The sequence below is a fragment of the Alosa alosa genome, chromosome 9 (genome assembly GCF_017589495.1).
Source record: "Alosa alosa isolate M-15738 ecotype Scorff River chromosome 9, AALO_Geno_1.1, whole genome shotgun sequence".
Classification (NCBI taxonomy): Eukaryota; Metazoa; Chordata; class Actinopteri; order Clupeiformes; family Clupeidae; genus Alosa; species Alosa alosa.
In genome coordinates this window covers 4,817,699-4,835,437 of record NC_063197.1, presented here as the reverse complement: position 1 = coordinate 4,835,437, position 17,739 = coordinate 4,817,699, and the positions used below count along the sequence as shown (strand labels likewise).

Sequence of the window (17,739 nt, the reverse complement as noted above, 5' to 3'; positions counted from 1 at the left end):
AATGACTTAATGTGACTTTAATGGAAGTGTGTGACCATTGTTTCACCCATATACTGCTGATGTGGGTATAGACGCCGGTGCATATTTAAAAGGGGCCCTTGAGGGTTGTGCACTTGCCAAGTTGTACTCAGTTTAGTGGTGAGACGCTGCCAAAATAGACGCATTCTCAGTACAGCTGAGGTTTACATTTTCTTTTTGGCTACAAGCAGGTTGCAGTAGGATGTTCCCATGCAGGTTGCAGTAGGATGATCCTATGCTGCGATTGCTACAAGCAGGTTGCAGTAGGATGATCCTGCGATTGCTGACTGGAGTTCATTTGTAGCCTGCGCTGTTGCGCTTCCCTCATACTTGCTGGTAGAACCATCAAGGCAAAGTCTTAACTCCACCTTTGAGAGAGTGGTGAGATTAACCATCTGTAATTGACCAGTGACTAGGCTGCAGAATGAACGTGTCTGGTGCTAACCTTGGGAAATACAGAGGCTTAGGTTAATGAAATTTTGTTTAATGATGAGTTGTTTATTGAGTTGTTTGTGTTTGGATGGAGTGATTGGATGGAGAAGTTAAGATGAACAACAACAAAAAAGCCTGACCTTGTACAGACCTTGTTTTGTGCGCGTGCGTCGCGTCGCGTCGCGTGCGCGTCGTGTGTGCGTGTGTGTGTGTGTGTGTGTGTCTGTATGTCTGCATAGAAGTATTTTGGTAGATGGGTCTGTACGTAGATGGGCCCCCAAGGTGCAGTGTGTTTTCTGGACAGGAATGTCCCACAAGGGACCAAGCTGCCCAGGCCGGCCTGGCACAGTTTCAGTGGAGCAGAAAAACCTGTAAAAAATTGACAATATCCGTCAAAGTTGGATACCAAATGTTGCCAAGGCAACACTGGATAATCCTGATGCTGCTGCTGATGAAGATAATAGTCTGTGTACAGTAGTCAAATCAATACTTTTCCTGCATTTCTTAGGTAGTTTGCAAGATAAGATGGCTGAGAGTGAGATGAGATTCTGCAGTGTTTTTGAATTGCTGCACATCATCAAATAATCTCTGATTTTTCTGTAAAAACTGAAGGTCAACCTTAGATAAAAAAAAATGCACCAGAACTCCATCATAATTTGATTGACATTTGGACTGCTCCTAGATCAGATGGAGAAGAGTCTGTGCAGGTTCTCTGTTTTCTCTCTGGCTCGGTGTGTGCCTCTCCTCAGTAAGAATGCGTCAGGTCAATTAGAGGGAGCATCATGCTGCCAGTCATGTATCGCGCAGCATTCACTCTGTGTATTACTCAGGGTCAATACCTGTCAGATTCGTTTGAGCAGGAGCTGAAACAGAGCGGTCCCATCCATAATTCAGAGGAAGCCTCAAATATCGGGCACCTCATATGGCCACATGGAATGCTGAGACGGACCTGATTGATCTGGAGGCCTGACCTGCACAGTCAGGGCTACCGGCTCCTCACACATTGATCGCCAGGCTTGCGCAATTTGCATCTTACACTCCTTTGTCGTGTGTGCCCATCATTACTCTGTTTTGCTGATACCTGATGTGTCAGGGAGAGTACTATTTACTGGTGGTTTTATTTTATTTGTTTATATGTAGAAGAGCACAGAGAATAGCATTGTTTAGATCTTGGATCTTTCATGTTACAGTTTGCAATACAGTCATGATCTCTTGTCTTTCACAGTTTTGTTAGGCATATGTATAAAGACCATGCCTTCAAACTTTGAAACTTGTCAGACAGAATTTATATGAGCAGTGAGATATTTCTACACAAAATCCACGAGGGCAGAAGCTATGGCATGGGCCCTACAGACAAATCAGTCCTTCAATGCCCCCCTGTATCCAGTGTCATGGCTGTAGCCCAGATGGGTCAACAGCTTTCCTCAGAACTGAAATAAACTGATCCTTCTCATAAACATTCATTCATGTTTCCACAGGAGTAACTTGCATGCAAACTTTGGTGACTTTTCACCAGACAGTCAGGAAATGAAAGTGTTTGAACTTAAGAGAGTAGTTCAGAAGAAGAAGACACCCCCCACACACACACACACACACACACACACACACACACACACACACACACACACACACACACCGAGAGCAATGGGGCTGCAGAATCTTTTTTGTACCTTCTCCTCTAAATAAATAATATATGTTCCCACTTACTTATTCAAATATGTTTATGCTCATTCTAGCACTGCGCATCTTCATTGAAAGTCAAAGAGCCTCCTCACCAGTGGCAAACTTGAAAGCGAGCGGAAGGCATCTTTGAAGTCCTCCACTCCCATGGGCCTGAACTTTGGTTCCTTCTCATTCAGATAGAGACGAGTGCTGCAGTAGTAGCAGCAGCAGCAGCAGCAGCCTGTCTGAGGCAACGCTGGCCGTGTGTCAGCACATTCCCGCGGTAAGCGCGGGGTCTCTCGCTTCACCCCACTGCTCCTGTTCCTGCTACACAGAGGACAACTTGGGGGAAACAAGCCCCTACAGTTCAGACAGCACAGGCCCCCGACTTCCTCAGGAAATTACCCCATTCCCGTACACAGCGCCTCGGTTCTGAGTTTCACACACATTCGGAACAGCAGCTTTGATGTACAGCGAGCCAAGTTGGGATTCTGTGTGGAAATGTTGAACGATTGTAGATCTGAGGCTACACAATATGGGTAGGGATTATGTAGATGAGAGCGTCATGCTGAGATTTCCCTAAAGCTGGCTACAGCAGCAGGGGGTGCTTTAGACTGGCATGACGACTTTAGGAACAGATTAGAAAACCCGGCATCCGATCCACTGATATTGTCTCATTACTGTAACTGCAGACAATACATCTTAGATCAGCTGAATATCATTGCCCTTAAAAACACAAGGTTAGTCAGAGATTATTTTAAGGCACTGGTTAGCATCATTACTCATCTGCCGTTGCTAGTTTGTGCGAAAAGGCCTTTTCATAATTCAGACAATAACTGTGACTGAAAATAAGGCAGTGCAGTGATTTTTGTCTGTCACAGAGTGCAGATGCAGAGACGGCAGAGATATTCAGTGAGAATACCAGAGATGGTTGTATAATTCTTTGATTATTTGGGTAGAGATGCAGCCGGGCTGCCAACTAACCAACCAGCAAAGCACTGCAGTGATGACATTATATTCCAATGATGTCCATCAAAACAGAAGACTGAACCAACTTGACCTCCTCTGCAAAACCCATTTTAACTCACCGCAACTGGCACCTCCACAGTAGCATTAAAAGAGAGACCATTTAAGATAAAGAGTTATCAGCAAAGCAGAAAAACCCATTCTCCAGACTTTGGTAATGCTTTTTACTGTGGCTTTGTCAGAGCTGTGATGAAACTAATGAATAGAGATTTGTATTCCCATTTTTTGTTGTAGATTACTTGTTTAAAGGGGTCATGCTGCAGAAATTCATTTTTTTCCTTGTTGGCTTTGACAGAAGATATGTCTATGTGACTAGGGAACGTACCAGGCTTTTCAAATTTGATTATTCCCTTCCCTGCCTGTAATGGCATTGCAAACTTTACAAAAGCATCTCAGAGAATGTTGTAACAGAAAAGTGTGTAGCATGGCTCCTTTAAATGTTTAATTTCACACAAAATATAAGTAATCTCGTCCTCCTTTTTAAAAAAAAAGAAAAAAAAAAAAGCAAAATGGTTTCCGAATACACGTTGCACTGTAGGCGTTGAAAAGCAGGGATTCCCATCAGCAAGACATATTTTCATATGGTAAAGGTCAGCCCAAGCTGCTGAAGCAAACTTTTCACCGCCGCTCGCCCGTTAGGGATACTTCGCCGGCACGGATGGAGGAGCCTCTCTGTCTGTCAGAGCTGGAGCGGCCGCTGTTCCCGCTGAGTGATGGAGCCGCACAATCAGAGGTGCACTTTCATTTGGAGCCCAGAGCCGCAGCGCCGGAGCCACAGAAGTGGGTTATGGGATATTAATGGTTTTAAGGCCCTTAATTTCACCTGTGTTGCCATTTATCACACGGCTCTCTCAGCGCCATCTTCTCTCCCCTAACCCTCGCAGGCTCCTGTCCTTGTGGGTTGACAAAAATGAGAAATTCTTCTTCTCTCCTCTTTTTCTCTTCATCCCCAGTTTAAAACGCCTGTGTGAGGCTAGATAATTGAAAAAGAGGAGGTCAACATGCGTGTAGCTGTGTGTATATATGTCTCCCTGTGTGTGTGTGTGTGTGTGTGTGCGTGTGTGTGTGTGAACTCTGTTCATTTTGGCTGTTGCGATTTCACACAGAGGTGGCAGAAGTGGTAGAGTGTGCTCATCAGCTATCAGCTTGGCTTCCGTCAGGAACAAGTTCTCTAAGCGTGCAGCAGCGCCACAAAGGCCCCGACCACGGCTGTGACGTGCAGACATTATGAAAATAAAAAGATTTCGGCAGGAAACTGTCAAGAGCTAATTTCTCCGAGCCGGCATAAATACACTTGAAAGAAGGTAAGATGGCTCTGTGCTAGAGCAACGCTCCACTAAAGCAAAGCTCTGTGGCTGCCTGCCTCTGCATCTGTCCCCCTTCACTCTCTCTCCCATCGTACGCTTGTGTGTGTTTTGACAGACCTCTGTAAGTTGCAGCCATGTTTGATTCTCTGTATTCATAATGTTTCTTGTGGTTGTGCTGGGAAGGGCTGACAAAAGGTTCCTTAGATCTTCCATGAATATGCTATCGCATCTTTCACCACACTGCCATGTAATGGGTTGTGATATTGTCAAGAGCCGAAGGCTTGCTTGCTGTGCATCAATTGTTGGGAAAAGGTCAGAATTATCATAGTATTAAAAGGATGCTTCCTCCACTGACTGGTACAAGCAGGGAATCATTCAGTCATCAGAGACAATGACAGTGGCATAAATAATACATTTGTGGCTCCTCATGGAAATTAGTTGTAATTCAGTGTGAATATAACCTGACCTGATACAGTACATATCCTAGTGAAATGACACGGTCACTGTGTGAGTTCATAGTCAATCTGATAGAGCACTATAATGATTTAGTGCTGGTTAGTGGTGTTATTGGAGTGATATTAGAATAATGGATGGATGGAGTGATCCAGAGAGAGAGATATGGATCATCAGATCGGCCCCCTGCAGGAGAAGTCTCCCAGCATGGGGCCCCAGGTCTGTCACTGTGATAGCCAGGGTGCTTTGTTCACTCACAGCTTGGTTTTATTTTTCTGTTGCTGAAATGTCCCACTCCTGCATGGGAGAGAGTGTGTTAAGGCTGTGTGTGAATGTGTGTGTGTATTTGTGTGTGTGTCTGTGTGTGTGTGTGTGTGTGTGTGTTTTGTGTGTTGTGTGTGTTTTTGTGTGTGTGTGTGTGTGTGTGTGTGTGTGTGTGCGCGAATGTGTGTGTATATATGTGCGTGTGTGAGTGTGCATATGTGAGGATGTGTGGGTGTGTGTGTGCTGAATGGTGGCAGGATATTAAACAATAATCTGCACAGTCCTTTGCCTCAGGGGCATATGGTGAGACACCGCCCTGAGCTAGAAAATTTGTGATCTAATTTAAGGGCAGCGAGGCATTCAGTCTTCCCTCTGTGGACTCTTGGCACTCCACTCCTCTCCTTTCCTCTTCTTTCCCCTTCTCTCCTTTTCTCCCCTCCTCTCCTCTCCTCTACTCTGCTCTCTCGCTCGTGTGGAGAGGTGAGCTCTCTGTGCGTTTCCCTGCTCCGTGGCCTGCGCGGTCCCGGCCACAGTCCCACCGTATGATTTGTGTGCCAGCTGCTCTGGCCACCATCTTAGCTCGTGTGCACACACCACACTCACAAGGCCCATCACTCTCCCAGCCTGAGGCGCAGACCCACGCACACGCACAGAAATGAGAGCCCAGGCAGCAGTGTCATTCGTCCTGGACCAAACAGCAGTTTTCAGATTACACTCAGCATGAGTTCATGCGCTTTCCTCCAGGTTCAAACATTTATTTCGAACTTTTGATTCAGGTTTTGGTTTATTTTATTGCTCCCCAGTAATGTGTACGGTCTTGCATACTGCACAGCGAAACACGTTCTGTGGCGTGGTGACCACAGATTTGCATTCAGCCAGTGTGCGTGATGAAAGAGGTATGGGGAAAGACCGTGGGGAAGGTAAAGATTGATTTGTCAGATGGGATTTCATACCCAGTCCTGTGAGATTGAAACATCAGGTGTCTCTCTGAAGTGACAGTGGATGATGAGATCACAGGCTGAAAAGAGAGAGACAGAGAAGGAGAGAGAAAGAGAGAGGGAGAGAGATGAAGAGATAAACGTGATGGATACGAGTCTGCAGCCATCCCCAAGAGCCTGCACCATCATCTAGTGTGCAGAATAGCATTTCAGTGTTTTGTGATGTAAAACCACTGCTGCACAACGCACACTTATATTCATTATTTACTATTTGTTCACATATGTATGCAGGCAGATAGATAGATAGACAGATACATAGATAAACAGATAAAGAGACAGAAAGAGAGAGAGGGAAAGCGAAAGACAAAAAGGCGCTACCTTTGAACTTGGTGAGCCTGTGCCTGGAGCACTTTGAAAGATCAGTGTGTCTCTGAAAAAACTCAAATGCCATAAGGATCTGTCCCTGCAGTGAGCGGTGGCCTTTCAAGCTTCACCTTCAGAGTGGCCGCAACCCCCGACAACCTAACGCTCCCTCCTCTCAGCTCCTGTGCTCCTCACCCAGGGCAAGGTGACCAGGGAGAAGGAGAGGAGAAAGAATGGGAACAAATGAATAGAAGACAGGAGGAAGGATGGTTTATGTTGATCTGATTGCTGGTAAAGCCCGTCTGTGGACTGAACTGCTCTCTCACACACATACTGTAGTGCTGGACGACTGGCACTAGGACAGTGGTGGGAGCAGGGGCTGCTTGGGCAGCAGTAGGTGAGGACATGATGCTTGGACTTCTGTTGCCACTGTATTGTGCGAGAGACAGTGCACACATTATGATAATTAGTGAATAACCGAATGACCACCAAAGGTCAGTGTTGGTCTTCCTGCCTTCACGTGTCTAATACACCTGAAGTGGCCTTATGTAATTGACTCAGACATGAACACTGGAGTTTTGATAACCTTGTTTAACCCAAACAATGGAGAGCAATGCCATGTGATGGTTTGGATTTCATCTGTAGTAGATCTTGAGTGGCATCTAGTGGTTTACAGATGTTACTGCAGTCGAGCGAAAAATAAATAATGAAAGGAATGGCAACTGTTCTGTCTTCTGCCATCTCATCTCGTCATACATCTTGTGAAATGGGTATTACATCATAATGACAAATACAGACACTTATTATTAACCAACCCTTTTTTCTAAGTAATGTTTTATTTGATATAATTTTACATCCTGTGAGGCAGACCTTTCCGTTAGACGCCAGCAATGTCAGCCCCATGCCACGAGTATACTGAATGTGAATGCTGACCCTTAAAACATATTATTCACCTGTCAACTGTTGAGCATTGTGCTGCAACAAAGCATACATGATTGTGCTCCTGTTGAAAATGGCTGTCACCATCTGTCACAAACAAATATGTTTGAATTCAGTAAGTCAAAGAGTCCCTTTGTCAAAGTTCTTTAGAGTGTATGGGAAGATTTTTCACTTCCTCTTTGCTTGACTGAACTCATAATTGGTTGTGGGAAAGTTTAATTCATGACGCAGACCTTACGTTACTTTTAACTGAGACTTGGTTAGATCAAGCAAACAGTGCTGCTACACTCATTGAATCAGCTCCCCCAAATTTCAGTTTTTTGTGTGCTACCAGAGCAAATAAAAAAGGTGGGGGGATAGCCACAATTTTTAAGACGTCTTTTCAGTGCAATCAGTCGTCATTCGGTGACTTTACTTCATTTGAATATCTGTGTGCACACATTAAGTCTTCTCCTCAGATTTTATTACTGACAATTTACAGGCCTCCAAAACATTCAGCAAAAGTTTTTCTTGAAGAGCTAGGTGAACTGCTTTCAGTCATTTGCATAGAGTTTGACTGTCTTATTATATCAGGGGATCTAAACTTGCATGTGGATAATCCTGAAAACAATTATGCCAAGGAATTCATTGCACTAATCGATACTTTCTCCCTAACACAGCATGTACAGGGGCCAACACACTCTCTCGGCCATACCCTCGACCTTGTTATCACAAAGGGTCTCGATGTCTCTACAGCTGTTAAAGACCTGGCCTTATCTGATCATTTCTGCGTGTTCTTTGATGTGTCTATGTCCCCACACACTCAAAACACAGCTATGATGGTAAAAAGGAGAATCATAAATGATCAGACAAGTGCTCTCTTTGAGCAAGCACTTTCACTAAAGTCAAGTCAACTGTCAGACTCTGTAGAAGACTTATTTGATCACTTTAATGCAAAAATGGCAAACATTATGGATGACATTGCTCCATTACAATTCAAGAAAGTTAAGGACAAACAGAAAGCACCATGGAGGCCAAATCCAGCAGTTAAACTTCTAAAAAGAGAGTAGGAAGACTAAGTAAATACAAACTTCAGATCCACTATGAAATCCATAAAGAGATGCTCCAACATATAATGAAATATGCAAAGCAAGGCGGTCCTTTTTTCTAACATTATCAATAGAAGTTCAAATAACAATTCTATTTTCAACTGTTGATAAATTAACAAATCCCCCCACAATTATGAATTCAACTAATAAATGCAATGAGTTTTCATCTTTTTTTAAAGGTAAAATTGACAAAATCCAACATATCTGCTCAGTTACAAATTCAACAACCTGACCTTCCAGCAACAAACAGAGGGAAATTAAACGTAATGTCAGAGTTCAGCTTGATCTGAAACATCGGTCAGAATCTCAGCTCTTCCACATGTGTCTTAGACACTCTGCCTACCAATTTCTTCAAAACTGTGTCCGGATGTCCTTCAAATTGTAAATGTATCACTGCTGTCTGGCACTTTTCCTAGGTCACTGAAAACAGCTGTTGTAAAGCCACTTCTCAAGAAGAATAACCTGGATGCCTCCATGCTAAACAATTACAGGCCCATATCCAATCTACCTTTTATTGGCAAAATTATTGAAAAAGTAGTCTTTAATCAATTAACCACCTTCCTAACATCAAATTTGATTGCTTTCAGTCTGGTTTTCGGGCAGATCACAGCACTGAAACAGCTCTCATTAAAGTTTCCAATGACATACGCCTAAACACAGATTCAGGTAAAACATCAGTCCTAGTGCTACTGGACCTTAGTGCAGCATTTGATACTGTTGATCACTATATTTTACTACACAGACTAGAACACTGGGTTGGATTTACAGGCATAGTTATCAGTTGGCTAAAATCATATCTACAAGTAAGGAGCTTCTTTGTTGCCATCAGAAACTGTACCTCAACACCAACGTCCTTGACCTGTGGTGTTCCCCAGGGGTCGATCTTAGGGCCACTATTATTCAACCTCTATATGCTCCCACTTGGACAAATCATCCAAAATAACTTGATTTCATATCATAGCTATGCAGATGACACACAAATTTACTTAGCTCTGTCACCAAACGACTATGGTCCTCTTGAATCTATGTGTCAGTGTATAGAACAATATAGAACAAATCAACACCTGGATGTCTCAAAACAGCTTCGCTGCTTGGCCCCCAACTAACACTATGTTTCAGCTAAATTTGCTAGTAGAATCAAACATTTTCATGCATGACTGTCTCTAAATTTGTTTTTCCCAATCTGTGTTGTTTGTCATCATTTTATTCACACTAGCTCAGGCATGCGGACATGAATAACAACGGCACAATCTTTCTTCCTCTCGCCTCTAGAAGCCCTCTGTGTATGAAATGGTTCTTTTTTCTGACGACTTGTTCTTCACAGATCATAACCCAGAAGTACCAGCGCTTCTCCTGGGTGGCTGACCTGATCCAGACCTTCATCGCCATCAGCATCACCGTGTCATTCCTGGTGATGGGCTCGGCCATGAAGCACACAAGTACGCCCCTCTCTGTTCCTCACACACCTAGGGCTGGCGCATGGTACTGTTCTAAAAGTTCTGCAACAGAAAACTTTGCTGGCCACATTAATGGCATTAATTGCTAGAAAGCTAAGAGGCTAATTATGTTAATCAAAGCCCATTAACATGACTCGGAAAGGTTCAATAATGAATGAAAATGACTGGTTTGTGTTGTACTACTAAGTACATTGTTGAGTCACGGTTAAATACAGGTGTCATTGACTGAATGAATCATGCCATTTTTCTCTACATGTGGACATTAAACCAGCCCTTCATAGGAAAAGCAGCTGAACAGCTTTTCTTTTCAAACTGGAAAAGGGCACTTCCAATAGGCATACAGAGTCTCTGATGTTATACCATAGAAAACAGAAGCAGTACACAGATTTTGGTGTTTATAAATGTTTCATAAATGTAAAAGGTACAGAGCACAATACGATGCATTGCATGCGTGTTCACTGTGTGTTTTCTGCTACAGTTGAGGGACTTGTAAGCTCACAGTGGAACCTCAAGACGGAGTGGCTGTCTAAAATCAGCAAGTGGACAATACCGCAGTCCCTGCACAATACCAAAGGGTACTTTCCCTTTTTCTTCTCTCGGACATCTCAGGATCTGTTCTGCCGTGAGATCATTTCACAGGCCATTTGTTGCACCCCTTTTTTTGATGATTACTTCTCATACAGCCAGCATATTCTTTTACTTTTCTAATAGGAAAGACTTTCTGGGGCATTGAAATGCTGCCTTTGATGAATAGCTGTGATTTCCCTAATGCTAACCCAACTATCAATCCACTTTTCTCTGCAGTTTATCCAGTGGCTTCGCCTGCTTCCTCGCCTTCGGAGTCATTTTCATTGTGTCTGCTTGTGATCCCAAGGTTGGTGGGAGCCAGTGTTGAGTCTGGACTAGGGAGGTGTTGTATAGCGCAGCAGCATCATTGCTGCATAGACCAGGTCCAACAGAACGCCACTTCCTGTATTGCAGCATCTGTTCTTTAACTCACTTCATAGTTCACTGCGTTGCAATTGAAATCGGCAGCGTTGTTTTGTGGACATTGCCCGCAAAACACAATAATCTATAGTAGAAATAAAACGCAGGAAAATACAGTGGTCATGCCTGACCAATTCCCATAAGTGGACAAACCCGCTTCTGCCCCACTGCTGGACACTGGCACTGTGATTGTGTGGGGGTTGGGACGGATCCCTGCTTGTGTAATGTTTTAACTGTATTTTCTCTCAGGGATTCGTGGTGATGCTCGACAAGGTGGTGTCCTTCTCTCTCAACACAGAAGTTGGCCTGTTTATCTTTGTGATGCTGCGGACGTCAAGATCTGAACGCTTCAAGTAAGTGATAAATGATAAATATGCACACTTGGTAAAGATTTCTGTACAATGTGTGTGTGTGTGTGTGTGTGTGTGTGTGTGTGTGTTTGTTTGTGTGTGTGTGTGTCTGAGTGTGTGTATGTATGTGTGTGTGTGTGTGTGTGTGTGTGTGTGTGTGTGTGTTTGTTTGTGTGTGTGTGTGTCTGAGTGTGTGTATGTATGTGTGTGTGTGTGTGTGTGTGTGTGTGTGTGTGTGTGTGCATGTGTATGTGTTTGTGTGTGTGTGCGTGTGCGTGTGTCTTGATGTGTGTGTGTGTGTGTGTGTGTGAGTGTGTGTGTGTGTGTGTGTGTGTGTGTGTGTGTTGATGTGTGTGTGTGTGTGTGTGTTTGTGTGTGTGTGTGTGTGTGTGTTCCAGAAGTGTCCCACTGGCCCTGAGGCCCACATGATTTTCTCTTCTCAGACACCTGACCGTGCCCTTGCCCTCATGCCAGAAGATCTTCCTCCTGCACTGGCTCCTGCCTGTCTACTTCCTGTTCGCCGTGGGTTACGACATCCTGCAGAGCGTGCTGGAGGTCACCCAGAGCCTCTCCCAGCCTCACCCCCTCCTGCCCCCCCACCCCACCAACTCCTCCCTGCTCTGAGGGACACCATGATGACCCTCTGCTCTAGACAGGGCCAGTCTCAGTCTCCCAAAGGCCCAGTGAGCAGCTGGGTGAGTGGGAGACAAGAGGCCCAAGCACACACCACCACTGTCCTGTAAGACTCCTCAGGGATGAACTGAAGGCCCTCAGGAGTCGACCTCAGAGCCCAGAGGCCAAATTGAAAGCACAGTGAAATTGTTTTTGTTTTTTATGAGAAGAAGTGTAGTGTTCCCTGTGTGGATGTAACATCTGAGGTGGTGATCTACAGGTGTGTGTGTGTGTGGGGGGATTAAGTGTGTGGACATGTAAGCCTAAAGTTGGGGGGGGGTTAAATGAGCGGTGGAGTGCTGTGTCGTTGCTGATGTGGGTTCTTCGGGGGGTTCTTTCGAAACATGCTCATCCTGGTGCACTCACTGCATGTACGCCGGTGCCACCAGATGTGTCCCATATGGCCTCTGCTCTGCTCTGCTCTGCTCTGCTCTGCTCTGCTCTGCTGCGTCTAACCCTCTCAGCCTGCTTCACATGAGTTGCCCTTGCAGAACTTATTTGCTTTCCAAGCCAGACTTAATGACTTGCTTTTGAGGCCTTTTAGAGCTGTCTACTGTATTTTGCAGAAAAACAGAGTGAGCAAGAGAGAGAGAGAGAGAGAGATATGAGTACACTAAGATGGACAGTATATTTCTCCTCTGAGTCCTAAAGTGTACACTCCAGAGGCAATGATGTAGGATAACTAGTTTTCTCCGTTGGCAACCATACTAACTGCATGAAAATAAATGTGTCTATGAAGCTCAAACTTTGAAACCTCCAAATCTCTGCTGCACACTGCCTATGACTAAGAGAATAATAATGGAATGGCTTTTTAAGTCCCAAGAATCTGCAGTAGGTATGGTCATTTGAAACATTTTGCCTTTGCGCTTTTTGATAATCATTACTTTTCTACATTTTCACATTTATACTTTTTTTTTGTACATCAGAACATTGTGATCTTTGTACATGAAAGAATATAATCCTCAGTCATTCCACCATACATAAAATAGGTAAAAGAGGTATCCTCATGTAAGCATTTCATATTAAACATATTTTATTCAAATGCATGATTTGTGGAACTATTTATCCACATATATACTGCACAAAACTTTATGGACACATTTGTATATCCTTATTATTAATATTACCATCCTTTCAAGATTCAAGTTTTCAGCAACGTACTTGAGTGATCTATGGAAAAGAGTGGAATATTAATCCCAGTGAGGAAACTCACAATGATTAAAACAGCCAGTTTGTATGCTTAGATGACTTGCTATACACCATAAAACTCTGTACAATGCATTCTGGTCCGTGGAGAGGCTGTAGGAGCTCAGGGGACACAGTCTGGGCCCCAGACAACCCTGAGCACAGGCCACTAGACACCACGCTGCATGCTGCACCAAATGGTACCCACTCAGGATGCCAATGTATACATTTGTTTATTTTTTTAGCACTGCAACACTGTATAGACAAGAATGTTTATTTTTGACCCCTTTCAGACACAAAAGGTAAAATTACTTAAACTAGATGTACCGCATAGCGGTACAAAATATGACCGACGCTCAGTCCTGTACATCCGTTCCGCGGAAATAAATCACACTTCAATTTGTCTCCATCTTTGACTCCATCCCCCACTCTTGAAACTTTTGTGTATGCTTGTTTGGCATGCCTGAGTGTGTGTGTGCGGCTGCACAGAAAGTAGCCTACTGGTGCTGAAAAGGTGAATAGATTGTAGAATAGTTTTATAACTAGAAATAGTTATAAAACCTTTAAAATCTCTAAACAATCACAAGTAGGGCAGTTCATCACAGTTCATCCATTGCAACTGGATTGATGAAAGGTCACTTACACCTGTAGGCTACATTGTATTTGGGAAAAGCAAAAGGTATCAGCATAATGTTATTTATTTATTTGTTTATTTATTTATTTATTTATAAACAAAAACATCTCTGTCATTTCCATGCCGTTTTCAACAGCTATCAAAAACAAAGGTCATTTTTGGATGGATGGATGTTTTGTGAATGTTTCTTCTTCTACATAAGATTTTAGTCATCTTTAGTTCATGTGATAGCCTACTTTATTGTCAATGCACAAATTAAGTAACAGTAGTCTGAAACGTTATTGTTAATGCACAAATTAAGTAACTGAAACGAAATGCTGTTACATCTAACCAGTGGTGCAAAAAACTGACATGTCCAAATGGGCCTTGATGAAATGCGTCGCTATACTGTTCATACACATTTTAACGGGCCAAAGTTGAAGAGCTGTTGTCCGTTATTGTTCGTGCAAGCAAATATAGGCTGATTCATGTTCCCTTGCATTGTGTAACTGAGGTCCATGGCTAGTCTGGCTTTCACCAGACCAAGCTCAATCTTTTAAGAAATCAAAAAATAAATAGCAGGCAGATCAGGCTGGGTTCACCCAGCCTAGTCCATAGGCACCCGATATTGTTTAATTTTCCGATTGAGATATCCACGCTCTGGCTATTCTAAATGCAAAGATGCATCAGGGAGTATTGACAAAACTGTAACTAACAAACTAGATCCTAATAGAAAGCTGTTAGCTTCCCTAAGCTACAGGTAGGCTTATAAGGTAGGCCTATTTACAACATAAATTGTCAATCGGCTATGCTGGCGACACAAATAAAATCTCCTTTGGAAACCAATGGCTTACGCCGCAAGCGGACTTAAACTGCCATATCGTGGCGAAAAGTTGTAATAAAATTCACGCAGCTCCATGAGTCAAGGAAAGCGCGAATGAAGTAGCCACTTCTAAATGGGACCCATTACACAGTAGCTTAAGGTGTGTTGCTAAAGCAGCCATAATGAAATGAAGGTGTCATTGTTTGGATACTTCACACACAAGTGCTTTTTAATTTCACAGACTACAACTACCAAGCTGGAATCAAAGCACATCGATTCCCCTCTCACACCCTGCACACACTTAAAACAAATAAACAGGCGTCTCAGTCTCACGCATGTATAGGCAAAACTGTATCGTTGGTAAATCTTCCATTGCACAGAATGATTTTTGTAGCACGTGCAACAAATGACAGTCGAAAGATACAATAACAGTGCTGCTATCAATTTGCTTGGTATAACCGCATTTATAGTTTTCTACAAATGCACTCAATCTAATTGGCCTTCATCACTCAACCAACGCTAACGGTAACATTACCTAGGTCCTTATTGATATTATAAGATTAACGTACCTGCAGTAAAAACCAAGCATGTCCGATAAACATCCTCAGATTTATTTCGGCTTCAAGAAGAAATGGGAATTACATTTCATGCGAACATAGTCCTATCCTTATTAGACGTTCTCTGCTGTAAACTACAGTCCTTGTAGGAAGCGTCCATTGTTTTTCCAACCCACTTCCAACAAAATTACGTCTCACTGCAACGATGCGCCATCTAGTGGACAAACGACTACTTATCACCAATACTGGAAATGCAGCCATGATGATGATGATGATGAATATTTGGCTTTCTTTTAATCCTACTGAATTTGTAATTATGTATCGGCCGGTATGTGGGTGCCTGTGTGTGTGCATGTGTACATGTGTGCACCGCCATCTACAGGCCAATGAGTGTACAGTCACTAAATGTCCACATAACCTAATTTTTTTAGACCCCCCCATGGATGAAATTCTATGAAACTTGGCATACCCCCAGAGAATGCCAGGTCAATCATACACATAAAATGTGATGCAGTTCTGAACATCTTAACTGAAGATAGGGGCGATTAAAGCAGAATAATATTGCATTTTCATTTTTTACCGGGGTGCAAATCACAAATGACTGATTATGGGCCAGGTTGATGTTGGCCCTTGAGACCAACATACCATAAAAGATTCTTCATCCTCAGTGCCACGGTTCAGGTAGTTATTTAGGAAAAACTGCTTTTTTTGCGGTTCAGGGGGCCCAGGGGGGGGGAGTGGCCCCCGGGGACGAAATGAAAATTTTCTGTAAAAGTCTAGTGGGGCTACATACCCACCAAATTTCATGTGCACCAGTGTTTTGGTGTCCCGGGTATCGTTGACCAAAAATTCAGGAAGTAGATGAGGGAAAAAAAAAAAAAAACCTTTGACAATCATTATATGACCGCTTCGCTAGCGGCGGTCATAATAAATCACTTGGTAGAGAATGAAAAACATGAAAAACATGGACAAACAATGTAATAAAAAAACAAGAGTACAGTATAAGAGTATAAGAAATATGCCCTACTGACAAAAAAGCAAAGGTCCTGTACTATACAAGGTTAGCCTAGTTATTCCTTTGATGTTAAAGTGTCTGAACAAGACATACATCTTTACCTGTTGTGGCACAGGTGGGAGGAATAATAGCTAAAAGCTGCTCCTCCTCCTGTGGTTTTGTTGACATTCAGAAGACATGTTGCTCATAATCTAAGAGACCGTTTAGACTCCCATTAAATGAAAATAAATCAGAGATGCATCCCAGATGTTAAGGATATTAACTTATTTATAAATTTACTGGGAATCAGAGCATTAATCAAAAATGTAGGTGATGTGGTTATTTGCTCCTGGAGAGAATTCTTGCAAAAGAATGCTAAATGAGTTGTAGCTGTCTAAATGTCTTTTTTGAATACTGAAACAGAGAGCATTGAAAAAATTAGGCATGATAGTTTATTATTGATTTTCATTTTTATTCTTGAATTTCCCCTTGGGGATCAATAAAGTATCTATCTATCTATCTGATAGAAACCAAAGTCAGATTTGATAGAAACAAAAGTGTTTGGAGTGCATATAGTTAACACCTCACTTCTATTTGGCTGTCAATTATGTCCGTAAATCTGTCTGAAATACGTGTTATAGAGTTGTTTAAAAAAGCTTCTGTCATCTTAATGCAATATAACCCAGTTTGAGACCACTGTAGAAAGCCCTGCCCCAGTAGGCCTACTCAAATTATTCAAGAATTTCACGTTCAAGGACATAAGAGGCTGCACTAAGACTTGTTGGATCTAGAACAAAAATGTTCTCTCAGTATTTAGTCATTTAGTTCAGCCATAGATAACTTTTATTATAGATCATCATCATCATCACAGTGGAAAGTTGGTCCAAGGACTGTAAAGGGGAAAGGGGAATATCGGTGCAGCATAAGGACACAGAGAGCTTTTTCACCATTCATTGTCTACTTAACAGATGACGATGGCTGTCTGGTTATATTCAATCAAATCAAAACCCAATTGTTTCTCATTGAGCTAGCATAATGACATTAAGCAACATGAATTAGTTTACTTGGGTAATGGATGTCTATACTGTGATGTCATGTCCATTACTCATGTGCACTAGAGACAGTGAAGCAATGAAAAGACAACTGTGATTGCAGAAGAGCTATTATTACCATGGCAACTTTAAAATGTCCTTGATTGCCTAGCCTTTCTGCCCCCCCCCCCCCCCCCCCACCCCCATCCCCAACACACACACTTACATCATCACTGTCATCACTTCACATACATACAGCACACTGCTTGCTACAGTAAGCCTCCTCTACATACTTGCTGCACACCCCCCCCACATACACAGCACATTGTCTTCAGGATCTTCTCCAACACACATCCTCTACATACTTACAGCACACTGCCCCCACCTACCCACACACACACTACACACACACACACAGTCACTGCTCCACTCCCCTCCCGCCCACACACACATCTTCACTGTCATCACTCACATACATTACACTGTATTACATACAGTACTCTGCTTGCAATAGTAAGTCCCTGCCCCCCCTACATACACAGCACATTATTTCATCAGGAAGCTTCTCCAACACACATCC

General features: G+C 43.0%; 1 protein-coding gene across 1 annotated transcript in view; it reads left to right on the top strand.

Moving 5' to 3' along the window:
* si:ch211-51h4.2 overlaps nt 1-12,177 on the top strand; it is a 90,620-nt gene extending 78,443 nt beyond the window's left edge. The window contains exons 14-18 of the mRNA XM_048253679.1: nt 9,815-9,929; nt 10,426-10,522; nt 10,752-10,821; nt 11,184-11,287; nt 11,728-12,177. Of these exons, the coding sequence (XP_048109636.1) occupies nt 9,815-9,929; nt 10,426-10,522; nt 10,752-10,821; nt 11,184-11,287; nt 11,728-11,908 (567 nt within the window). The 3' untranslated portion in view covers nt 11,909-12,177. The remainder of the gene's footprint in view (nt 1-9,814; nt 9,930-10,425; nt 10,523-10,751; nt 10,822-11,183; nt 11,288-11,727) is intronic.
* Nucleotides 12,178-17,739: the final 5,562 nt, after the last annotated feature.